This window comes from Uloborus diversus, chromosome 9 (assembly GCF_026930045.1).
Source record: "Uloborus diversus isolate 005 chromosome 9, Udiv.v.3.1, whole genome shotgun sequence".
In the NCBI taxonomy this organism is placed as follows: Eukaryota; Metazoa; Arthropoda; class Arachnida; order Araneae; family Uloboridae; genus Uloborus; species Uloborus diversus.
The window spans coordinates 158,971,776-158,994,514 of NC_072739.1; the positions used below are offsets into that span (position 1 = coordinate 158,971,776).

The 22,739-nt window shown below is 32.2% G+C and overlaps 1 protein-coding gene across 1 annotated transcript in view; it reads right to left on the minus strand.

Moving 5' to 3' along the window:
• LOC129229582 (repressor of RNA polymerase III transcription MAF1 homolog) overlaps positions 1-20,722 on the minus strand; it is a 36,317-nt gene extending 15,595 nt beyond the window's left edge. The window contains exons 1-4 of the mRNA XM_054863919.1: positions 20,220-20,722; positions 14,174-14,317; positions 11,434-11,596; positions 1,463-1,587 (exon numbers count right to left, since the gene is read on the minus strand). Of these exons, the coding sequence (XP_054719894.1) occupies positions 1,463-1,587; positions 11,434-11,596; positions 14,174-14,317; positions 20,220-20,302 (515 nt within the window). The 5' untranslated portion in view covers positions 20,303-20,722. The remainder of the gene's footprint in view (positions 1-1,462; positions 1,588-11,433; positions 11,597-14,173; positions 14,318-20,219) is intronic.
• Between the last annotated feature and the right edge of the window lie 2,017 nt (positions 20,723-22,739).

The window sequence follows — 22,739 nt, forward strand, 5'->3', positions numbered from 1 at the left end:
TACGCAATTTTAAAATTACTATCAGATATTGGAATAGAATTTACAATTTTCGCAGCATCACCTTTTAACGAGGTTTTTAAATATTGAAGATTTTGAGCATCAGATAGAGATTCATTTTTTGTTACTGTTGCATTAAAAAGATCTTTAAACGTTAGCCAGTCGATAATATTGCCACTGAAATTGGGCAAGGAAAGTTTCGGCAGCTTTATTGTTTCACTTCCGTAATTTGTTTTATCTGCGCTATTTAAACTGGACACGTTTAACTCTGGTTTCTTCTGCTCGTTCAGTTTTTTCTCAGCACGAAATTTAATTAGTATTACTTTTTCGTTATACACAAAAACTTTCTAACTCGCTATCTAATTCTTCAAGATTTTCAATTAGCGCTTCAACCTTATAGTCAATATCTTTCAATTCAGCCTCTTTTTGCTTTAACAGTTCTAAATTTTCAGATATTTCCTCAAAGTTAACGTCTTGTTCTTTTAGATTGCCTTCAATTTTCTTTACGTAATTTGTCACTGCTCTTCTTACGATAGAACGTTTTGCTTTCACGCGTGTCAACTCAATTTCACTTTCCTTCGCGTCTTTAGACATTTTCTGGTTATTTAGCAGTCACTAATTTCTAATTTGAAATTGCTACTCACCTCCTTTCAAGTACAGGATTCGAATCGTAATGCGTAAGTTATTTCACTCCATGCATCTTCAACTTGCGTTACATTTCTTCACGAGCCATTCTTTTTAATGTCCGGCTCGACTGACCATGTTCTTACCTCTAGGTAAGATTATCTTTTTCTATTAGCTGGTTTCTTGCGGTTGGCTCTACTCTGCAACGCAACACAACCATTGAACTACAACAAAAGTGGACTGTATAACTTTTATTATGCTTAAGTTCATACACTTGAGAGCAGCATTCTTTCAGCCGCTCTGACCTTAAACTCCCTGAATTGGTTGCAGCCAGAGGTTTTTAACTAAACATAGGTGGCGCTTTAACACCTAGTTATTGAAATATAAAGTCCTATAGTCTGCTGAAATTTTTAAAAAAGTCACCAAATTTAGCAAGTTTCAATGAGCAATGTGATACATCACACGATTTGCAGATGGGTGCAGAAAGTGAAATTGCATGATCAATTTCTCGCTAAGTCTTTACATTAAAAAAAAGTAATAATCTTAAAATTTCAGCAGACTTTAATACCTCGATGATGGAGGCAAATATTTTTTGCGTCAAAAATATGTCTCCATATGCTCTTTTGATTGCAACCTGTTTCAACTTTTTTGTTACATTTTGTTTGCATGGTTCCCCGGTGAGAATTTTCAACCTTAATGACATGTAAATGAACATGTCTTTTGAATAAGACTATCGACACAAAATCTAGGCAACACATCATAAATATTCTTTCAATTTGTGTAACTAAATATATATATATTTTTTCAACCCTTTACTTTTTGGAATTACTTCTATTTTTACCTGTATATATCACATTCAGATAAGCAAATCTCGTGATCAATGGCTGACCACACTTGAGGCTTCAATGCTTCATAATCCTGGTTGGCAGTAGCACTGAGACTGCTATCAACAGCATTCATCACCCACTATTAAAAAAAAAGTTTATTCAATCAATCTGATGAATTAATGTCCTGCTCCTCATCAAAGTATCAACTACTTTCCCTTTAAAACCAATTTTTAACAAGCTTTTGTTTTGCTTATATTAAAAAAAAAGTTTATTCAATCAATCTGTTGAATTAATGTCCTGCTCTTCATCAAAGTATCAATTACTTTCCCTTTAAAACCAATTTTTCACAAGCTTTTGTTTTGCTTATAGAAATTGTTACTGTAACTAAATTCTCCCAAGAATGCAGTCTTAACGTTTTTCATTCACTTTCTTTTTTTAAAATTCATATATAATTTCTTCTTTCATTCAATAACTTTGCTAAGCAATTTAAAAGAAGACCTTTTGTTTTATATTGGTTCTTTATTTATAATTCATTTATAACTGATAAAAACATTTCAAGAAATATTGAAGTACAGTAAAACTCCAATGATCTCAACTCACACTATCCGAATCACTTTTAGAATTTCAGAAAGAAATAATTAAAATAGAAACATACTAGGATTGGCCAAATAATGACTCTGTCTACATGCACTACTCTGCCATAGCTAAGCACAGATGTGGTATCTGCACGTTTTATCAAAATTGAGTTATTGTCACCAGGTGGTCGTTAGTAATTTAATTTATCTAAATCTCAAGTTTTTTGGCGATTTGTGGACGCGAAATATTAAAAAAAGCTTTAAGAAAAAAGTCGTAACTGCACAGTTTGCGGAGTTTGCTAAGGCAATTTGAATGTAAGTGACAAATACTAAGCCTTTAAAGTAGTATCTGCGCAGTTACCACTTTTTTCCTTAGTAATTTGTAGATACCACTTTTATACCATAGTAAAGCAGCATATTTAATAATGTAGCAGTTAATTGTAACACAGAATATTAAAATTAGTTTACCATTGAATAGTTGATACAAGTTGATAATAAAAACTAATACAACTTTGCATATTTGTTAAAGTAAATATTCAGCTTTTTCTATTTAAATGTTTATTTAAATGCAAATTCTAAAAATGAAATGCATGTAGAATATTCATATCTAATTCTTTCATGAAAAAAAAAAAACGCATTTCATTCTACGGCCAGTAATATTTTTATTTAAGTATCGTCTGCTATCAAAATTATCTTCATGCTCGGTAAAAATGAATCTAGAAAATAAAAAAATATAAAAAACACATTTTTTGAATATAAAAAACAAAAAATTGTTATGGATTACAGTTTTAACTGTCCGGAGTTTTGAAAATGGCATTTTTCAGAAGGTAGATTCTGTTAGATTTGTATTAACAAAATAAAGCGAAACAGCCAAGTCCAAAGAAAGCAGATATTTTCAGTATTATTTAATGATACATTGAGCCTATTTTACTGAACTATTTTTGTCGTATCTGTGCAGATACCCCTAAAAATGCCTAGTAATTGTCACTTACGGTGAAAATAGCTTAGCATATGAAAAGGTTTAGAAAAGAAAATTTGTCGTAACTACATTTATTAATTTTAAATTGAGATTTTTACAAAAATACTCTCTTACGGTTTTTAGATAAGTTATTTACGAAACAACTACTGCAAGTTGAGCATTTAATTAAGTCATAGATCAAAGAAACCTTAATCATTTATTTCTCATTTTGAGCTCTACTGCAGATACCACATCTGTGCTTAGCACGGCAGTACTGTCCTTCCCTCCACAAAACTAGTGGAGGTGCAAGATCGAACATTACTGGGATGAAGTGTCACTATCACCATCATTCACTTTTAATGTGCAGCACTAAAGCATACGCTAAACCAGGGTTGATCCAGGTTTTATTTTTTGGGGTCCCCATTTTGTAAAAAAGCAAAATATTTTTGTAAATTTTCTATATTTTTGTAAAAAAGAAACTTTTGTGAATATCCCTTTTTTTTCCAGTAAAAAGGTTTTTTCAGATAACAATTTAAATATATGTAACAGTCATAAATTTAAGTGTATATGATGCTTTTTTTTTTAGAAAGATCTCTGATATGATACTTGTTGAGCTTTTTTTTTTTTTTTGGCTGAAAATCCCCTGACTTTTCATTACCAAATTCGTTCACATTTGAAATCCACGATTTCCCATGATTTTCTAGTTGCAAGAGCACCTTGTAAAATATCTATTTGATTTGAAACTATTTGGTTATTAAGGCAAAATAAACTAGCTGAAGTCTTCAAGGTTCAAAAAGTGCTTTTATTATACTCTCTAAAAGACTCTAAAAGTTTTTAAGTGGCCAGTGGCTACTGGACCTAAAAAACTTAGTGGCCACCACTGTCACTAAGTTTTGAAGCTCAAAAAAAAAAAAAAAAAAAAAAAAAAAAAAAAAAAGGCCTCGGGAGGGGGGGGGGGGGGGGCGAGAAGTTTTCACCACTTTTATAAAAAAAATTTATAAATAGAACTTTGGACATTCTAAAAGATAATTACTAATACCAAAATGTATGTTATTTACAAAAACATGCATTTTGGAAAATTTAAGTTAAAATAGATTTTTGGATTGTTTCAAAATAAATTAATGAGAAGTCGGCAGGAAACTGCATTTTAGATGAAATATTTTTTCTTAGTTAAGCCTTAGCAAAGTCTCCAACGCAATGAGGATCAATGCAAACAATTGTACAGATAAAAACTGATTAATTTAAGAAAAAAACATGATTCATGACACAATTTGAGAAATTTTCAATAGTTTGTATTGAGATAAGCATGTAAATTCTTTTTTTTTGTAAACTTTGGCAATTAATAGCCCTGGCTACATCCATCTTGGCAGTGACCAAACATTGCGACTAGGGAAAAAAATTAAGACAATAAATTTTTGAATTTGTTGCATTGAAAGTAAAAAAATATCCTCAAAAAACTACAATTTGAATGAAATAGTCAGTTTTTAGCACATTAGCGACTAAAGCAAAAAGGATAAAATAATATTCTGAAAATAAAAATTGAATGATAAAAATTTGGATTTTTCAAGAAAATAAGAGTTATTTAAAAAAAGAAAAGAAATAACGGCACATTAGCTTTATTTTCAATAGTTTGCATTGCAATAAACTTCGAATTCCGTTTTTTAAAACTTAGGCACTTATTTGTATACAGTAAAACCTGTAAAGTTGACCACCCTTGTAAGTTGACCACTATTTTCAGGCATAGAATTAAATCTATATCACGCAATTCAACCTCTATAAGTTGACCACTAAAATCGTGCTCCACAAGTGGTCAACTTACACAGGTTTCACTGTACTTTCAACTTGGAAGTAACCAAACATGGCAACGATTCCAAACATTAAGATATAGATTTTAACTAGTAGCATAAAATAATTTTAAAATACAAAATCCTCCTGAAACCACAATTTGGTTGAAATACTTAGTTTTTAGCACATTAGCATTCAAAGCAATGAGGATAAGATGAAATTTTTAATATAAAGCTTTTTGTTTCTCAAAAAAAAAAAAAGCAATTTTTAAATAATCCAAAAAAAAAAAAAGATTTACAGCCCATTTTACATTATTTTCATTAGTTTGTAGCTAAATATAAACATCCAATTCTGCATTACTCTTCTAAACTTGTATGTTTGACCAAATATGGGGATTACGTTTCACATGCAGCCTGAAATGTTGAAGTATCTAAGAAGCTTCCTGGTTTAAAAAAAAAAAACATCATCCCCGATCGACCTTATGTTATATATTTATTTAAGGATGGGAAATTTTGTGAAGAAGCCGCTTTTACGACGTGGAATTTTGTGAAGGGGCTGCTTTTATGATGTGGAATTTCGTGAATGGAGCCGCTTTTATGATATGCAATTTTGTGAATGGGGCTGTTTTTACGATGCGGAATAGTATAAAGGGGCCGCAAAGCAGACCCAATTCGGGTCTGCATCGACCCAGTCAACATGTAAAAGTGTTGACTTTCATTTAATTAGTTAAAAGTTATTTTCTTTTTTAAAAAAGTTTTCTCCCATTTTTCAACACGCATACAGTAATGAATTTAAAAGTTTTTTTCTACAGAAAAAAAATCCAATTATCCGAATGAGGTCCACTCCCAATTCATTGGGATAGTTGGAGTTCTAATGTATTTCATACACAATTTCTTCATTATTTATTTATTTTTTTTAAACATAGTTTTTGAATAATCAGATGTTAACCACATTTGTGGGCACGGTAAGCTACAAATTATAAAGTAAGGGGCTGTTTATAAAAGATCTGATATGAAGAAGATGATGAACATGAAGAAATGCCAACATCAGTTTCTTATCATTGGATAAGAGTCAGAGCGACACTGTGTTTTGACATGGCAACACCCCTTCAGTGTTCCTTGTGCATGGGTTGAAGTGTGGTTTTTCTCATACAGGTTTTCTTTTTCCTTTGGCTTTACCCAGGGATACGTGCTCTGAGAAAATTGTCGTTTGTGCGACTATGTTTTTTTGAGCAATCACAATTGCTTATTGTTCTCACTTGACTGTTTTGAATTCCTATCATTTAATTTTCCCACCAGCACCCTCTGCAGCACCACCGTCGACCGGCTCCTCACGATGCTGCTCCTCTAGAGAAAACCGTCTCCAGGTTGCATCACTTACTTGCCTACACACACACACATACACACCTACACACATAGGCGCACACTAACAAATGCATATACACACACACCACACATAAACATACCCCCCCCCCCCACACACACAAACACACAACTACCCACACACACGTCACACACATACACATACCCCCACACACAAACAAACATACCCCCACACACAAACACGCACGCCTACACACACACACTCGTGATTGCGAAAAACATAATTTGAATTTAAGATCTCAAAGTTCAAATTAATATTTTTTTTCATTTCAGCCAAAATCAAACGTAGGGATGCAACGAATAGTAATTTGGCCGAATACCGAATACCGAATATTCGGCCATAGTCAAGGCCGAATATTCGGCTATTCGGCCGCCGAATAGTTAACTTGTTTTTGTCTAAAAACAAAGCACAGTTTGTATTGAAAGCACATTTGTGTGCATTAAACAGCTTAAAATACTATATCACACTAGAAAAAAAATATTTTGGAGTGAATTAATTATTTTTTGAAAGCATTAGTATTATCTTTAACAATATTCGGCCGAATAATTACTAATAGCAGGCACTAAGAGCAATCCTATTCATCTTATGTAAACCTATTTAATTTTCTTTTTAAACTGGTAATCTAAAAAATAAAGAATCTATTCAAATAAGCTTCTTTTTTACCTCCCTTTCATAAGAACTTCCTTTTTCAACCTTCCTCTTTTACTTTCAAAATCTGTTCTTTTGACTCCCTGCCAAAGCTTGTTCTGTATCCTTTCCCCCTTAACCCCTTCTAACTAATGGACTGGTTCTAACTGATAAGGGTTGTAAATGGCAAGAAGGCAGTAGCTCTGTGCAGATCCAGGTTTTGGTTTAATCTGGTATTACATTTTTTTTTACTTTACAAACCTGTTCTTTCAATAGGCTCAATAGTTGTTCTGTCACTACCCTAACCCCTTTCAAAAGAGTGAACTAGTTCTAACTGATAAGAACCCCTTTCAAAAGAGTGGAATAGCTCTAACTGATAAGGGTAAGTAATATTAGTTGCTCTAAGCAAGTATTTTATTCTGTTCTGAGTTCAAAGAAAGCAAAATGGATTTTTCTGTCAATAAAAGAAGTATTGTTTGGAGCATTTTTGAACCTATACCAAATGATTGCACAAAAGCAAGATGTAAATTGGGCAAAAGTATTCTGTCAAGAGGAGGAGTTGGAAAAAAAGCAACTACAAGCTCACTGATGAACCATTTGGCTAAAAAGCATCCAGAAGAATATAATGAAAAAAGCAAAAACCAAACTTGTGATGCAGTTGTGGAAGCAAATATACCATCTACATCTACACCCAGTACAAGTCAAGGCGTAAAAAGGAAGCAAGAAACCATTGATTTTGAAAAGAAAAAAAAATGGGACATTAATGACAACCGATCAGTAGAACTGCACACTTTAATTGCGGAAATGATAGCATGCGACAATCAACCATTTAGTTTTGTCGAAGATGAAGGCTTCATTAATTTAATGAAAAAAGCTCAGCCACAGTATAAAATTCCCAGCCGGGAATATTTTAAACAGAAAGTTATTCCTTCTCTTTATGAAGATTGCAAAAAAAAAATTGTAACATTAATATCAGATGCAGAATTCATATCACTAACATCGGATATTTGGACTAGTTCTGTCAGCAATGAAAGTTTCATGAGCTTTACTGCCCACTGGATATCAAAGGATTTTATTTATCGTCACGCTGCCCTGGAAGCGAAGCATTTTCCGGGAAGCCATACTGGTGAAGCTATCTGTGATATGGTCAAAACAGTGGTTGACGATTGGAAAATGAATGACAAAATCCACATAGTATTACGTGATGAAGGATCAAATATCAAGAAAGGAGTACGTATTTCAAACTTGAAAAATGAATCCTGCTTTTTATACTCCTTGCATTTGACTGTATGCGATGGTTTAGCATCACAAAGATCAATAAGCGATTTAATTGCTCAAGGAAAAAAGATTGTTAAACATTTCAGTCATTCTCCCTTAGCATGTTCAAGATTGAGAAGCATTCAAGCGAATGAGTTAAAAGTTCCTGAGAAAAAACTAATACAAAGCGTGTCTACTCGATGGAACAGCACATATTACATGCTGGAAAGATTATTAGATCAAAAAAACGCAGTTTCTCTATATGCCTCTAAATTTGGGGATATAAGCAACTTAAGTTCAAATCAGTGGACAGTTTTGGTCCATCTTCTGAAACCATTCGAAGAAATAACAAAACAAATTTCACTATCAAAATCATTTATTTCTGAAGTCATCCCAATACTTACAACATTAAAATTATATTTGGATAAATTAAGCGACTTTTCTGGAGTTGGTACAATGAAGGATACTCTTAGCCAAAGTTTAGAGAAGAGATTTTCATCAATTCAAAACAATGAACACTACTGCATTGCTACAGTGTTAGATCCGAGATTTAAATTATTTTTTTTCAACAAAATTGAAGCAAAAGACACTGAAGTTAAGTCAAAACTTATAGCTATTATGAAAAGTACCAGCACTAAACCAGCTGAATTACTGGAGAAAAATATTTCAAGTTCATTCCTTCCAACATCTGAAGCACAAAATTCTTTGTGGGCGTGTTTCAATGAAATTGCAACGCAACCACTAAGTGAAGCCCCGGAAGAAACCTCCACTCAAAATGAAATTGACCGATATCTTTCCCAACCACTTTTGCGAAGAACTGACTGTCCCTTAAAATGGTGGGCGCAAAACACTGAAGCTTATCCTAATCTATCTCAGTTAACCAGGAAATACCTTTCAGCACCAGGAAGCACTGTTTATAGTGAACGATTGTTCTCAGAAGCTGGAAACATTTATGAGAAATAGACTTTCTCCTGAAAATGCTGAAAAATTATTGTTCTTACATCATAATTTGCGTGCGTATAAAAATAAGTAACTGTTTTATGATAACATATGATAAAATTATGATATGTTCCCAACTCCCCAAAATTATTTTTTTCAAGTTTCAATTCATTTTTTCCCGCATTTCTTTTTTCTAAGTAATTGTGTAATATTTATGTTTATCATTTTAACCACTTCTCTATCTCTAGTTGTTGTGTCCATTCAATTATTTTTGAAGAAGCCAATCTACACTAATAGTTATTGCTTAATAACAAGAGGGGCAGTTTTCACCCCCCCCCCCTTTTTTTTTTGTTTAGTGCAAAAAATTCCATTTTTAAGTGATAGAATACTAGGTTAGATTAGAAATACTTGTACTCTAAATGATTTTTATTTTTCTCTCTGCCTTTCTAATTAAAATAATGATGCATTTTGAGATTTCGTAAAGTTTCACGACACTGAATATTTTTGCAATATTTTTTAATTTTTTATTTTCGTTTGTTCTAAAACATCCAAAGAAAACAGTTCCACTTTTGCAATCATAATTTTTTTTTATTTAGCTGAAATGTAATTTTTCATATGGTGTTTATAAATCAGTGTACTTCTGTTTTTGTATTGATATTTTTTCCCAAAATATGTTTATACCAAAATTTCTGAATCCTTTAGTTAGTTGTATTTTAAAACTTGATAAGTCTTATTTCCTTTATTTTGTAAATATCACATTCACAATTGACCATTACACCTATTCTTGGTCCCTTGATTTAAATTTTTATTTTTAAAATAATGATTTTGTCCCTCTATAATCATGCAATGTTTCTTTTTCCCTTGTGAAGGCTTTATAAAAATGTTCATTATTTGGTTAAAACAATTGAATCTAATTTTTAAACAATCATATCCTATTTTAATATGAAACAGAACTTCATTATCTTTGAAAAAAAAAAAAAACTTATTGCAGTGTCAGGATCAGGATTATGCATATGCAATATTTACTGCTAATGAACCAATTGCTCTATGTTATTCAAAATGAAAATTTATTATTTACAATTCCTTTTTTTTTTTCTCATTCATAATATATTACTTGAAAAATAGCATTGTCACACTGTATATATATTTTTAATGTTTTAGTTGGATTAGTATATAAAAGTGGATTAAAAGACTTTTTTAATTTTTATGTATTAAGTTTAGCTATTATACAAAGTACTAGTAGTTTTAGACTTCAGGTCCCTTTTTTCCCTTGCGGCTAATTAAAAATCTGGTTTGAACCTGGACATATCATACTACTGCAGACATTACAAAGGTGGTTTTCAAAATGTTGTAAAAGGAATCTTAATAGTTTATGTCTGGACGAAATTTTGTATTTTAAAGAATAAGAAAAATAAAAGTTTTTTGAGTCTTTTTATTTAAGTTATTCTTAAAGTATGGTTTATCAGTACATTATAATTACTTTAATAAGAAGTATCAACCCTTCCTAATATGTCAGGGGAAAACTATTTTGTGTGGTTTTTTCAGAGGTAATTTTGTAGATATATCGTAGTAACCATTCATTAATGTCCACCATTAAATATGACAATGCACTGGATAATGAACCTGACAATGTGCTAGAGGCTGACTTCATTGAAAATATTCAACAAACATGATGAATACAAATTTAAAGATGTAAAATTTTCAACGAAAAAGTGACAAACAAGCTTTTTTTCAAGTATTCGGCCAAGGCCGAATAGTAAACTAGGTATTCGGCCGAAGCCGAATATTCGGCTGACAGGCCGAATAGGCCGAATATTCGGCCGCGGCCGAATATTCGTTGCATCTCTAAATCAAAGGTCACTATGCATTGTATTCTCCAACCAATTGAAACATTCTCAGAAATTCAATCGCACTGCAGGAATTCCCCTCCTTGGTCCTTGCTTATGTATCTTTCTATTATTATTATTTTTTTTTGTCAATTATGAGCATATAAATGGGAAATGGAAATTATTTTTGTAGTGCTCAAGCTCTGCTTGGTTTACTTATGAGGGCTGCACGTCACTGGGTGATTCACAGTCAAGAATCTAATGAAAATGGGCACTGTGCCTGATGTATGATTATTTTTTTGGTGTGATTATGCTAACATGACAAGACAAGCTCACTGAACTGAAGAATAGAAAATATTATTGCTCATAATTTTATTTTTTAAAAAATTATATTCACAGCCACAGAGAGAGAGAGAGGGATGAAAAATAAAAATACATGAAACTTCAAATTCTGATATCAAATCTTCATTAATTTGAAAAAAAAAAAAACTCTTTATTTAAACTCTATCAAACTTTTGCTCTATAATTTGGCAAGAAGTCTAATACTTAGAACATAATTTATGTAGTTGATGCTAATATGTAACAATAATTTAGCACATATTATCAAAATGGTCAAAACATTGAATATATATTACCCTTGCACTATGTTCTCGACTGAACTCTTCACTTTTAGCATGACTGAAATCATAATCCGGGTGAAAAGATGCATTCAATGTAGCAATTAAGTAGCTCAAAGTTTTGCGATTGATTGTATCACACAATGGTCCTTGTCCTTCCCCATCGTCACTTTGGCTACGGCTGAAAAGAGAAAAGACTACTAACTTAATACATTTCTCATTTCAATTCTTTTGATTAGAGAGGTCGCAATTTTAGACTAGAGGATTTTTCCTTAATTTTAATGAAACATTAAAAGATATGTTATTTGAAGAAAATCTCTTAACATGCTCATGCTCACCACAATAAGCCTCTTTTTTTTTTTTTTTTTAATTTTTTCATTTCGGGCCATAACAACCAGGCTACTGTAATGGGTCACAAACATTTTTTAATATAGCTTAAATAAAATACTAGGGCACTTCATAAATGTCACTGCATGATAAATGTTCTTCCACAAATTATTACTTTATGCTATTTTTTATGAGCTAAATGAAGTTTTATGTCTGAATATTAGATTTTTTTTTAGTTTTGCCCACCCATGTGAAGTGCACATGAATTTTACTTTTTAAGCTGAAAAGAATTCCTTTTGTTGAAACATGTACTCTCCAATTCTATATTAAATAAGAATTTGAATCTATGTGTCAAGGTGGCCTCTACTATAGGTTTTCTATGTTCCAAGATCGCATCTATAGACGATCGTCAGTGATACAAGTTGACCGCATTTGCACTCATTTTATAAATGATTTATAAACAAAAGAATTATTCCCTTTAAATTAACATACTGTCTGCCCGAAAGAGGTGTGGAAATTGGCAAATGGTCAAACTAGGACGATTCCATGAACTTAATGAATCTAGCAGGAGGATAAGAAAAATAGCAATGGGATTTTGATGCACGCCTTTTATATTATCACTAGGGTCTTATTTATTTATTGTCTCCACTGAGTTGAAAATGAGAGGAAACAAAATGAGTTTCTATGTAAAGAGCAAAAAAAACTGAAAATATATTTCATTCAGAGTTGTAAATGGAAAAGGCTCAACCAGCCATCCCTTCAAACTAATAGTTACGTCCATTTCCTCTAATGAACCAGATGGTCACCTTTCTATTTCATCCATGGTCAGACAGTGCTAGGGATAATTTTAACTTCCTATGGTAGTAGCGAATGGGAAGAATCTAGAGCAGCGGTTCCCAACTTTTTTGATTGTGCAGCCCACCAGTTTTGTAGAAAACACGATTAAGGCCCACAAACTACTATACATTACTTGCACAGCCAAAATTTACTATCTGGAGGGTGCCTGTTCATAACTGTACTTAAGTGTGAATAATATACCGTATTAGGACTGAAAGTGCGTTAAAAACAAGAGTTCTGGAGATGTTATTCCCTTTATATTGCATTACATATATAAATACACTGCACAAAACCAATTTTCAAAATATTTCTCAAGGAAGAAAATAACTTTATTGCATTCACTTAGCTGGCATAGCTGTAAGGAAACTCAAAAAGAAGTCCTCAAAGTTAAAGCTCCATGGGATTTTTGGCACTGTCTTTCCTCTACGATGGAGTTGATATCTGGATTGAAACTGGATGATTTTAGTCTCAAATCATTCGCAACATTCAATGCATTTCTGTATTATTTTTTTTTTAAACTGCAATGAAAAGTCTCATTCAAATAGGTAGGTTGTCAAAAAGCCCCTCAAGTGGCTCAATTCATTTTTGTCAGAGTTCAACAAAAGAGGATCATTTTTAACTTGAAGCTTGAATCTAATACTAGCTTCTTAGGCAACTTTCATTAAAGAAGTTTCTGATTTATTAGGTTTCATCTTCAATTATAGGGGAGAAAGTTTCTAAGAAATATAAGAAACCTTAATCCTAAAGTTCCTTATTGGCAATGAGCCAGGAGAGTTTTTGAGTGATAGTATATCTAATAAGTGAATTTTCGCGAAAAATGGAAATTAAGACTACAAGTTTTATCTTGATTCAGATTCCCAACCAGTGTCCACGGCCCAGTAACAAGCTGTTCGCGGCCCACGGGTTGGGAACCGCTGATCTAGAGCAGTGGTCGGCAACTGGGGGACCGTGGAAGGGCAAAGACTGGAGCGGCAAAAATGGAAATTAAGACTACAAGTTTTATCTTGATTCAGATTCCCGACCAGTGTCCACGGCCCAGTTAAACGCTGTTCGCGGCCCACGGGTTGGGAACCGCTGATCTAGAGCAGTGGTCGGCAAAGGCGGACCGTGGAAGGGCAAAGACTGGAGCGGCAAAAATGGAAATTAAGACTACAAGTTTTATCTTGATTCAGATTCCCGACCAGTGTCCACGGCCCAGTAACATGCTGTTCGCGGCCCACGGGTTGGGAACCGCTGATCTAGAGCAGTGGTCAGCAACTGGCGGACCGTGGAAGGGCAAAGACTGGAGCGGCAAAAGTGTTTCGAAGGTATAAATGATGCAACTGAATTACTTTGAATTGTTTTATGTTGAAAACTGTATCTCGAGGCTCCACTTTCGTCACTTTTTCTTGTATTTTAAAGTAAATGCAGGATTAATGGTTAGTGTAGAATACAAGTTTTTTGTTGTTTTTTTTGAACCTCAATAAAAACTTTCATAAGCATCCGGATGCAACTAAATTTACTTGCAGACCCCTGACCTAGAGCATTATTAAGGAAAATTGAAAGAAGTTGCAAATATGAAATAAGGGATTTTTTTTTCAAAATCAAAACTAACCTGTAACTCTTGCTCGGACTCGCACCTACAAGCATACTTTGAGGTGGTGAGAGAGCTTGCAAATCATTAGCTCCAGTTTCTGCATTCATCATTTTGAACAATTTTTTGTGATCACCAGCCATCTTGCAAGAGTAGCTTTCAATCCTTAAATTAAAAAGGATAGATTAACAAACGTTATCTTTAAAGAATCAAGTATATACAGTCAAACCTCCAAATATGGAACTTCCACATACCAAAATTTTCTATACATCGAAATCCCAGCAAATATCCATGTCCACTACATACAAAAATTGTTTATATATATCGAAAAAACTCTCTATATATTAAAAAATTTTTCCAGACATTCGAAGATTTTTTTTCCGCTTCTACTGTTTGTCTCATGAAAAATGAAGATAAGGAGACAAATATAAATTCTGACAAGTTTATTTCAAATCTTAGTTGCAACTTTAAGTTATTGTTTTGTTCCCTATTGTCTGTTGATTATCATTCGTAGCCTTTTTAGCTTCAGTGAAAATCATTCAAGTTTAGTAGATTGCTTTTTTACTTTTCTCTTTATTACATTATCAAAATGAAAATCCCCAAATGTTGCGGATCAAGCAAACATGTCATTTCTGGTAGATTTAGTATTTCCACAAGCGGAGAGCCTGCTACAGTAAAACCTGTAAAGTTGACCACCCTTGTAAGTTGACCACCTGTCTAAGTTGACCGTTATTTTCAGGCACAGAATTAAATCTATATTATATAATTAAACCTCTGTAAGTTGACCACCTGCTTAAATTAACCACTAAAGTAGTGCACCGCAAGTGGTCAACTTACACAGGTTTCACTGTATTATGAGAAATCGGAAAGCCGTAATAAAAGTACGGAAACTTACAGAAAACGTTCACTCAAAAACATGAAACGGCATTGCAGTTGGTTTTTCAGAAACTATGCAGTGCTCGCAATAAATGTTTCACATTTATTTTTTTAATTATTAACTTTCATTTAATCTGATGCTCCTATAAATTAGAAATTGGGTTTCACACAAAAAGCTATAGCGCCGTTCCACGGAAAACGGTAATTTTGTCCCGCACTTGACGCTTCATAGATTTCATTAAAAAATAATAATTTAAAAGGATGATAACTAAAATTTTGCTTCTTAAGAAATCACAATCGCATGTGTGACTTCTTAAGCAAAAGCTTTCTTAAAAAATTATTTATTTTTAATGAAATATAGGAACCGTCACGTGCGGGACAATATGACCATTTTCAATGGAATGGGCATATACATATTTTTTTTCAATGGTTTAAATAATTATTTCTAAACTAATGCGATATGTCTCCTTTACGTTGGAACCATAGCTTTCAAAATCTACACTTTGTTTCGTTATTGCTGTATTAATAGAGCAAAAATAAGAGCTTATTCATAAGCAAGTTACCAGAGGTTGACTTTGGATGTCCCGCACATGACGCATGTAAATAAATTTTATTTCAAATAACAAAAGTGTTCAATAAAAATATCATTGTGTCAGGAGTATCTATGTATCAAATGTAAAGATTAAAAAAAATGCTTACCCCTGTTTCATTAATATACTAAGAGATATGATGAAATGTTAATGAAATTTAAGTGTATTTTTGTCCCACACGAGACGGTGGAATGGCCCTATAGGAGATTTTTATGATTCTCTCAGATTGTTTCTATATATTAAAATTTCTATATTGAATTTTTTTCCGGAATTTTGCTGCTCTCGATATATGGAAGTAAAACTGTACCACGAACTTTCACTTTTTTCATCATTTATGGGCAAATAGATCAATAATTTTGCAGCATTTTTTTCAGCAATCCTAAATTTAGATTCAATCCTTATTTTCCCTAGAGGGTTTATGCACAAAAAGAAGCAGGTATCTCATTTTTTATTAATAAATAAATATCTTTGTACTGAAATGCAAAAGTTAACTAAACAACATACAGGGCTCATACCAAGTGGAAAGAAATATATAGGAGTTTAACAGGAAAAATATAGGAGTTAGATATTAAAATAATATATGAGTTTGGTAGCAAAATATATAGGATTTTAAAAGGAAAAATATAGGAGCTTGGTAGAAAAATAATAGGAATTTCAAAAACGTATAGCATCTAGTATGTTTGGAGCCTCAAAAAAAAAAAAATAAATAAATAAATAAATAAAATAAAATAAATAAAAAATAAAATAAATAAATAAAAAACAGAGAGCCAGTATCAATACAATTCCAGAATTCATGAAGTCATAGCAATGAAAAGAGTCACAGAAGTGAGAGCAAATGAATTTCTGTACACATGGTTACTTATATGAATCCTGTTCATTTAAGACAACTTTAATTCAACTAAGCAAAACTGTGTGTGCGTGTTTTTAAGTGGAATTCATCATACAATTTCAGAGAACTTTATGAAATTTTTGGTCAAACGAGATATCATAAGAAGTATAACGCCAAATAATCCATTCTCTGATTATTTAAAGAATTTTTTCCCAAAACAGTATGAAAAGGAAATTATAAAATTCAGATTTTAGCTTATGTACTTCGAAAAATACACATCTTATTGATTGCTAAAACTAGGTAATAACTAATTTGGACATTCTTTTTTCAATGTCATAAATCTACCCTTAGTTCTCAGCATTGGTACCTCATTGCTTCAATGCTAACACTAACGATGAAAAGGCCATTCAGCTCCATGTTTCTCTCGTCTCACTGGTTTTGTGGGACATATCATGAGAAAATCGTTACAAAAAGTGTGCAACACTCTGCATCCCCATCGTTTCACTATTTACAGAAAAAGAAACTAATTTTACTAAACGAAGACAAGGAAAAAAAGACGGCGCTAATGCATCACGCTTTTGGGAAATGGTCAGTCTCATAGGCTTGATTCATTTGAGCGGCAAGTTTGATTCAAATATTCAACAATTTTTTAATGTTAAAACTGGTTTTCATTTCACTTTTGAGGAATTAATTCATTAAAGTGACTGATTCAATTACCCGGCGCTCACTGTAACAGCATTATCCATAACTTACACTTAATGTGTGTATTTATATGCGCACACATGAATAAAGGGTGAATTTTACGTAATCTGCCAAACGAAAGGGGGGTTAGAGAGCCTAAGTGGAGCATAGATAAATCTATTATCCTCTCTAATTTGTAACTGTAACCTAGTAGATAGAAAAAAATGAATCAAAAAAAAAAAAAAACTGAGAAGAACGATTTCTGAAATCTTCGAAAAATCTACATACAAAATAAGTATCTATTTGAAAAAAGCAGACAAAATCCTATAAAATGACTTTTTCCATTAAGATAGTTACATTTTTCAGCAAGCTACAAACCTCGAAACATTTGAAGTACCCAAATTTGAATTGGTACCAAAATCTGTGAGGGATTTTCAAAAACAACCGTTTGAGCTATGACCGTTCATTTCAACGACATATAAGATTATATGCAGTGGCGTAGCTAGACCCGACTTTCGGGGGGGGGGGGGGGTTACTTCTTTTATATATATATATATATATATATATATATATATATATATATATTATATATATATACATATATAATATATACATATATATATAATCGCTTGGAATTTTTTCCTTTTCTTCTTTTTTTTTTCTTTCTCATCTCTCTTCTTTTTCTCTTTTTTTTTGAGACTAACGTTTCGGGGGGGGGGGTTGTCCCCAAACCCCCCCCCTTAGCTACGCCCCTGATTATATGTGACAAAATTAAAAGCTTTCAAAACCTTTACGGCAGTACACTTTAAGTTAACATGTTATACTATTAAAATTACAAAGTAAACTCATTGAAAGAAAAGGAATTAATTGAAAACAAGTTTTAAAGTTGCATGTAAAACAATCTATTTTGTATATTGCATAAAACTAATCAAAAAGAAGTTTAGTACAAATGCCAACATTAAAGATGTAAGAGTGCACAGTGCAGGGGAGAAAGAAAAAAAAATTGATCAAAAGTTTTTGCTTTTTTTTTTTGGGTAGAATTTAACATTCGACAAAAAAAATACAGGAGTTAATAAGAAAATATAGGAAATATAGGAGAATATCTGACAAATTGTGAAAATATAGGAGATATAGGAGGACTATGAGCCCTGAACATACGAAATGTGCAAATTTGCAAAAAAATTGCACACACATTTCAGGGTTACAAACAGACCCAGATAATTAGGAGGCAAATGAAAATGTTGTTGTCAGTTAATGTTTAAAGTTTGTAGATAATTTTGATTTTTTTTTTTATATAAATTCCTTTATTGTTAAATTTTTTTAAAGCAAAAGATAAAAAAATGTATTTCTATTAAACAATAAAAAGAAGTTTTTTAACTTATTAAACTCAAACATTTTTTTTCAACAATGATATTTTAGGAATCATGCTGGTTACATAGTAGCAATTCAATTGCATGTATAACTTTGTTGTTGTCTATGACATGGGACTCAGAAGGCACACAGCACATTTTTGAAGAAAATTAATTAATTAATTTTGAATAACTTTTCTTCAAGAGTTTTAATGAAGAAAATCATTTTAGTTTGCAGATGGTCAAGGGTGCCCTAATGGGAGGCCACTGTGACTTCCTAAAAAAATCTTATTCGGCAAGCTTAGAGAGAATATTAGAACATTACTAAGATTTTTCTTTTTGAATTTTTTAAAAATTATTCTCTAATGTTTGGTTACAATGGATGTTATGTCAGATACATGATAAGTGTATAATGCTAGTATTTTATTATTCGATGAACTTGGAATTTCATTCAGCAAATTAAGAATCTCCCCTCACCTAAAAATTTTAGTACGGAGCGCCCTTGAAGAGTTTATCTAGGTCTGATTACAAGGTTCGTGTCAGATGACTGTATTTTAATCCATAAGTTCACTTCTTTTGTATTGAAAAGAGGGCTAATACAATCCGTATAGTTCATTTTACTGTGCCAGTTCTCCTTTATTTAAAAAAAAAAAAAAATACGTTATATATTGTGTAGGAGAAATATAAAAACATATTCTTTCTTGTTCCATTTTTTTTACTCGAGTATAATGCTTGTTTTCAACAAAAAAGGTATTTTTTTCTCCAATCATATATTTACACTCAGTCATTTGGGGGGGGGGGGGGGGGGGGGTCTGGATCTCCCTGGACCCCCCTTGGCTACACCACTGTAGGAGGGATTTTACTGTATTAACAAACAAAAAGACAAAGAAAAAACGTAAGTATGTACCTTCTCAAATGAACTGGCAAAAACTGCCTTTTTTCTTCAATGATTTTCTATTTCAGAGTTCTAAATTATTTTTTATAAAATTGTAGCTCAAGTTTAAAATTGACCTCTATTATTTTTTAGTTTGTTCACAAGTGTTTTGAAGACAATTACCTAAGTATTTATTTTTTAAAGTTTCTTCAAAAATATTCTTCTTACTCATTATTAATATTGAAAATTAACTTTTTTTAAGAGCTGCACAAAATTAAGCAGTAAGTTATTGCCTTTAAGTCAGAATGCAGAAATACATGGTAATATACGTTGGTATATTACAATACATAATATTACCGGGAAAAAAAGCAAAATTATTAACTTGCCGTGATTTAAAATTTCTCCAGTGCGTATGGGGGAGGGAGAGAGGGAAAAGTTAGTTCACTCAAACATGATTGTCTAAATAAATACTACATTTTGCATTGTACTCTTATGTGCAAGTGCAAAATTTAATTGGAAATAGATTACAATTAAAATGAGTGAAATAAACAAATCCAAGCAATTAGTACAATTAGTATTAGGGGACTAACTTAAATATCGAAAGAGAAAAATAAGTTAGAATTAGTTGATTGCTACTGGTAGTTTATAACTCTAAATCGAATGTATTTTAAGAAACTATGTTCTTGGAAAGGTCACACATTTATTTAAATCAAAATCGTTTCTTTTCCAATTTTGAAAAATTAAATTAGTTTATAAAACGTCAGTGTAACGTTTTCACTTTCTTAACTTAAAAAACGATTGAACAACAGCTCAGTTTTTTCTCCTTCTTCCTCCATTATTTAGTATAAAATAGAATTCTAGCACTTACCTCCCACGAATGAGACAATCACCCGTCTGAAATCGAAGAGCTGAATTTATAGCTTCGAATCTGCTACTTTCTAAAAACTTCATTCTCCCTCAGTAAAATGTACAATATTTTAACAGATGGGTTTTTACAATGTACAGACAATGAGTATGAGTGTCGATTTAAAATGACAAATAAGAGTTCTTCAATATGCTTCTTGGATGAGTTTGAATTCCTCTAACTCTTTTTATATTTCTGAAAGAATTGATATTTCTTAATTTTCCAAAAAATATTTGATTAGTATAAAGATGGACATCCAAGATATTATAAAGCATTGGGTAGCAGAACGAGTTCCCAAAATTCAAATTCAGGTCAAAAGAAATTTAAACGCAATTGCAAGTATTTTTGATGGCTTTAAATTATAGAGCCACAAGGATGATTTTTATCACAACAAAATAGACTTCCTTTTAGACGCAGTTAGTATTCCAAACTTTCTAAATACACATTAAGTCACCTTGTTGACCAAAATATTTACATCGACTTGTTTGACACTAGATGTCAGATCTACTGTTGCCAAAGTGAAATAGTAATATTTTCGAAAACATTTGTTTTCCTCTGCCCTTTTTCGAAGTGACTCCGCTGCCGGCTGCCCGGACTCGAAAAATGTAAACATTTCTTATGCTGCCGGCCGGTGATGTCATCTTATTCCTATACCCCCTATTTGCCGCTCAAGAATGGGATCGTCCAGCGTCCAACGTGCAACATGGGTAATGGTCAGGTATGTTCTTTTGTTTTAACGCATTAATTGCTTATCTTTAATTATACCTTTTTTGATTTCAGAATAAAAAGCTTCAACACTTTCTTTGCTGACTTGATTTGGGTGAGAAATCAATTTCTGAAATTTGTATTGTCAAAATATTCTTTATTTCCAGGTTACCCTCATCTCGATGTAACGAATACTGTGAAGTAAGAATTGCAATTCAAAAGAAAGAATCAAAATTTAAAGTGATACGAAGTAAGTCATTTTAATTCCTCTCATTAGCATCTCAAACGAAATTAATACGTGTAGAAAAAGTGTAAGATTTAGTAGTATCTGCATTTTAATGGCAGCCAATCCATATGAATTGTCTTGATATTATTGTTTTAATTATGTGTTTTAATAAGGAGAAATTTAAAATCCTGTAACCTAGGCGTGTGTGTTACTTTATAGACATTGTAGCTAATTAAACAAATTTTTTTAATTGGAATATTTGGGGGGGGGGGAATAATTTTGGAATGTGAATTATGTAGTATGAACAATTGTGTGTACGTTATTAATTATTTTATCCTTGTTTTAATCATAATCCTTTACTTATGCTACCTTAATTTACTAAAATGTCGTTGGTTATAAAAAGCAAGTCTTCCTGAACATATGTGTATATATTTTATTGAAAAATACCTTTGTTCTGTTAATAATATTTTCTATTCAATTTGTTTCTCTTGCTGTATTTTATAAATTATTCAACCTTCTTTAATGAGAAATTTGCTGCATTCTGTGAATAGTGATGTCATTTTGTAACTAATCTTGTACCTTGGATGTGCTCTTTTATGTACATTTGGCTAGTGCTGTTTGTTATGAAAATCAAGTCTCAGAAAATTGCTTTAGCAAAAGAAAAATGTAATACAGAGGGTAAAGCAACTGGAAAAGTGAAATAAATAAAACAACCGGAAGTGAAAAGGATAAATTTCAGAAGGGGGGGGGGATTTGTTTTTTGATAGTAACAGGTAGACAGACGTTACTTTAACAGACGTCCCAAAAAAAAAACTTTTCAGTGGTTAGTCACATGTAAATGTTTATGGAAATGAAGTTGCTAACGGACTGGCACATGAGGGGAACCGAGGGGTTTCTCCTCGTAAAGGGTGCCTTTCTTCTTCAGAAATTGCAACCAGAGTCAAGCAAAATATCAGCTCCGCTTAGAGACGGGCTCCTGCACATGGGTAAAAAGCAACCCACCCTGTTTTTGCTTTACTTATGGCAATCAGCTGGGAAGATCAAATGGTACTAGCCTTACTACGAAGCGCACACAGTCAAGCACAGCAACATGTGGCAGGTCTCAAAGAGCCCTAAAATATGTACTGTGAACCCTTGATTATATAATGCAATGTATTGCTTCAAAATTATGTTTCTATGCTAGTTTATGTTGCTTTTATTTATAGGTGAAGTATGTTTTTTGTTCAGGAATCCAAATTTTTACTGAATAATTATATTATTTACTGAATTGCAAAACACCTTTGTTTTGTCCAACGTGCAATGTGGGTAGCGGCAAGGTACCTTCTTTTGTTTTAATGCATTAATTACTTATCTTTTATTATGCGTTTTTATGATATCAGAAAAAAAAAACTTCATTGCTCTCTTTGCTGACTTGATTTAGGTGAGGAATCAATTTCTGGAATTTGTTTTGTTAAATATTCTTTATTTCCAGGTACCGTTCCTGCCCGAACGACAGAAGTAAGAAATTGCTATTGGCAATTCAAGAAAGAATCAAAATGTAAAGTAATTCGAAG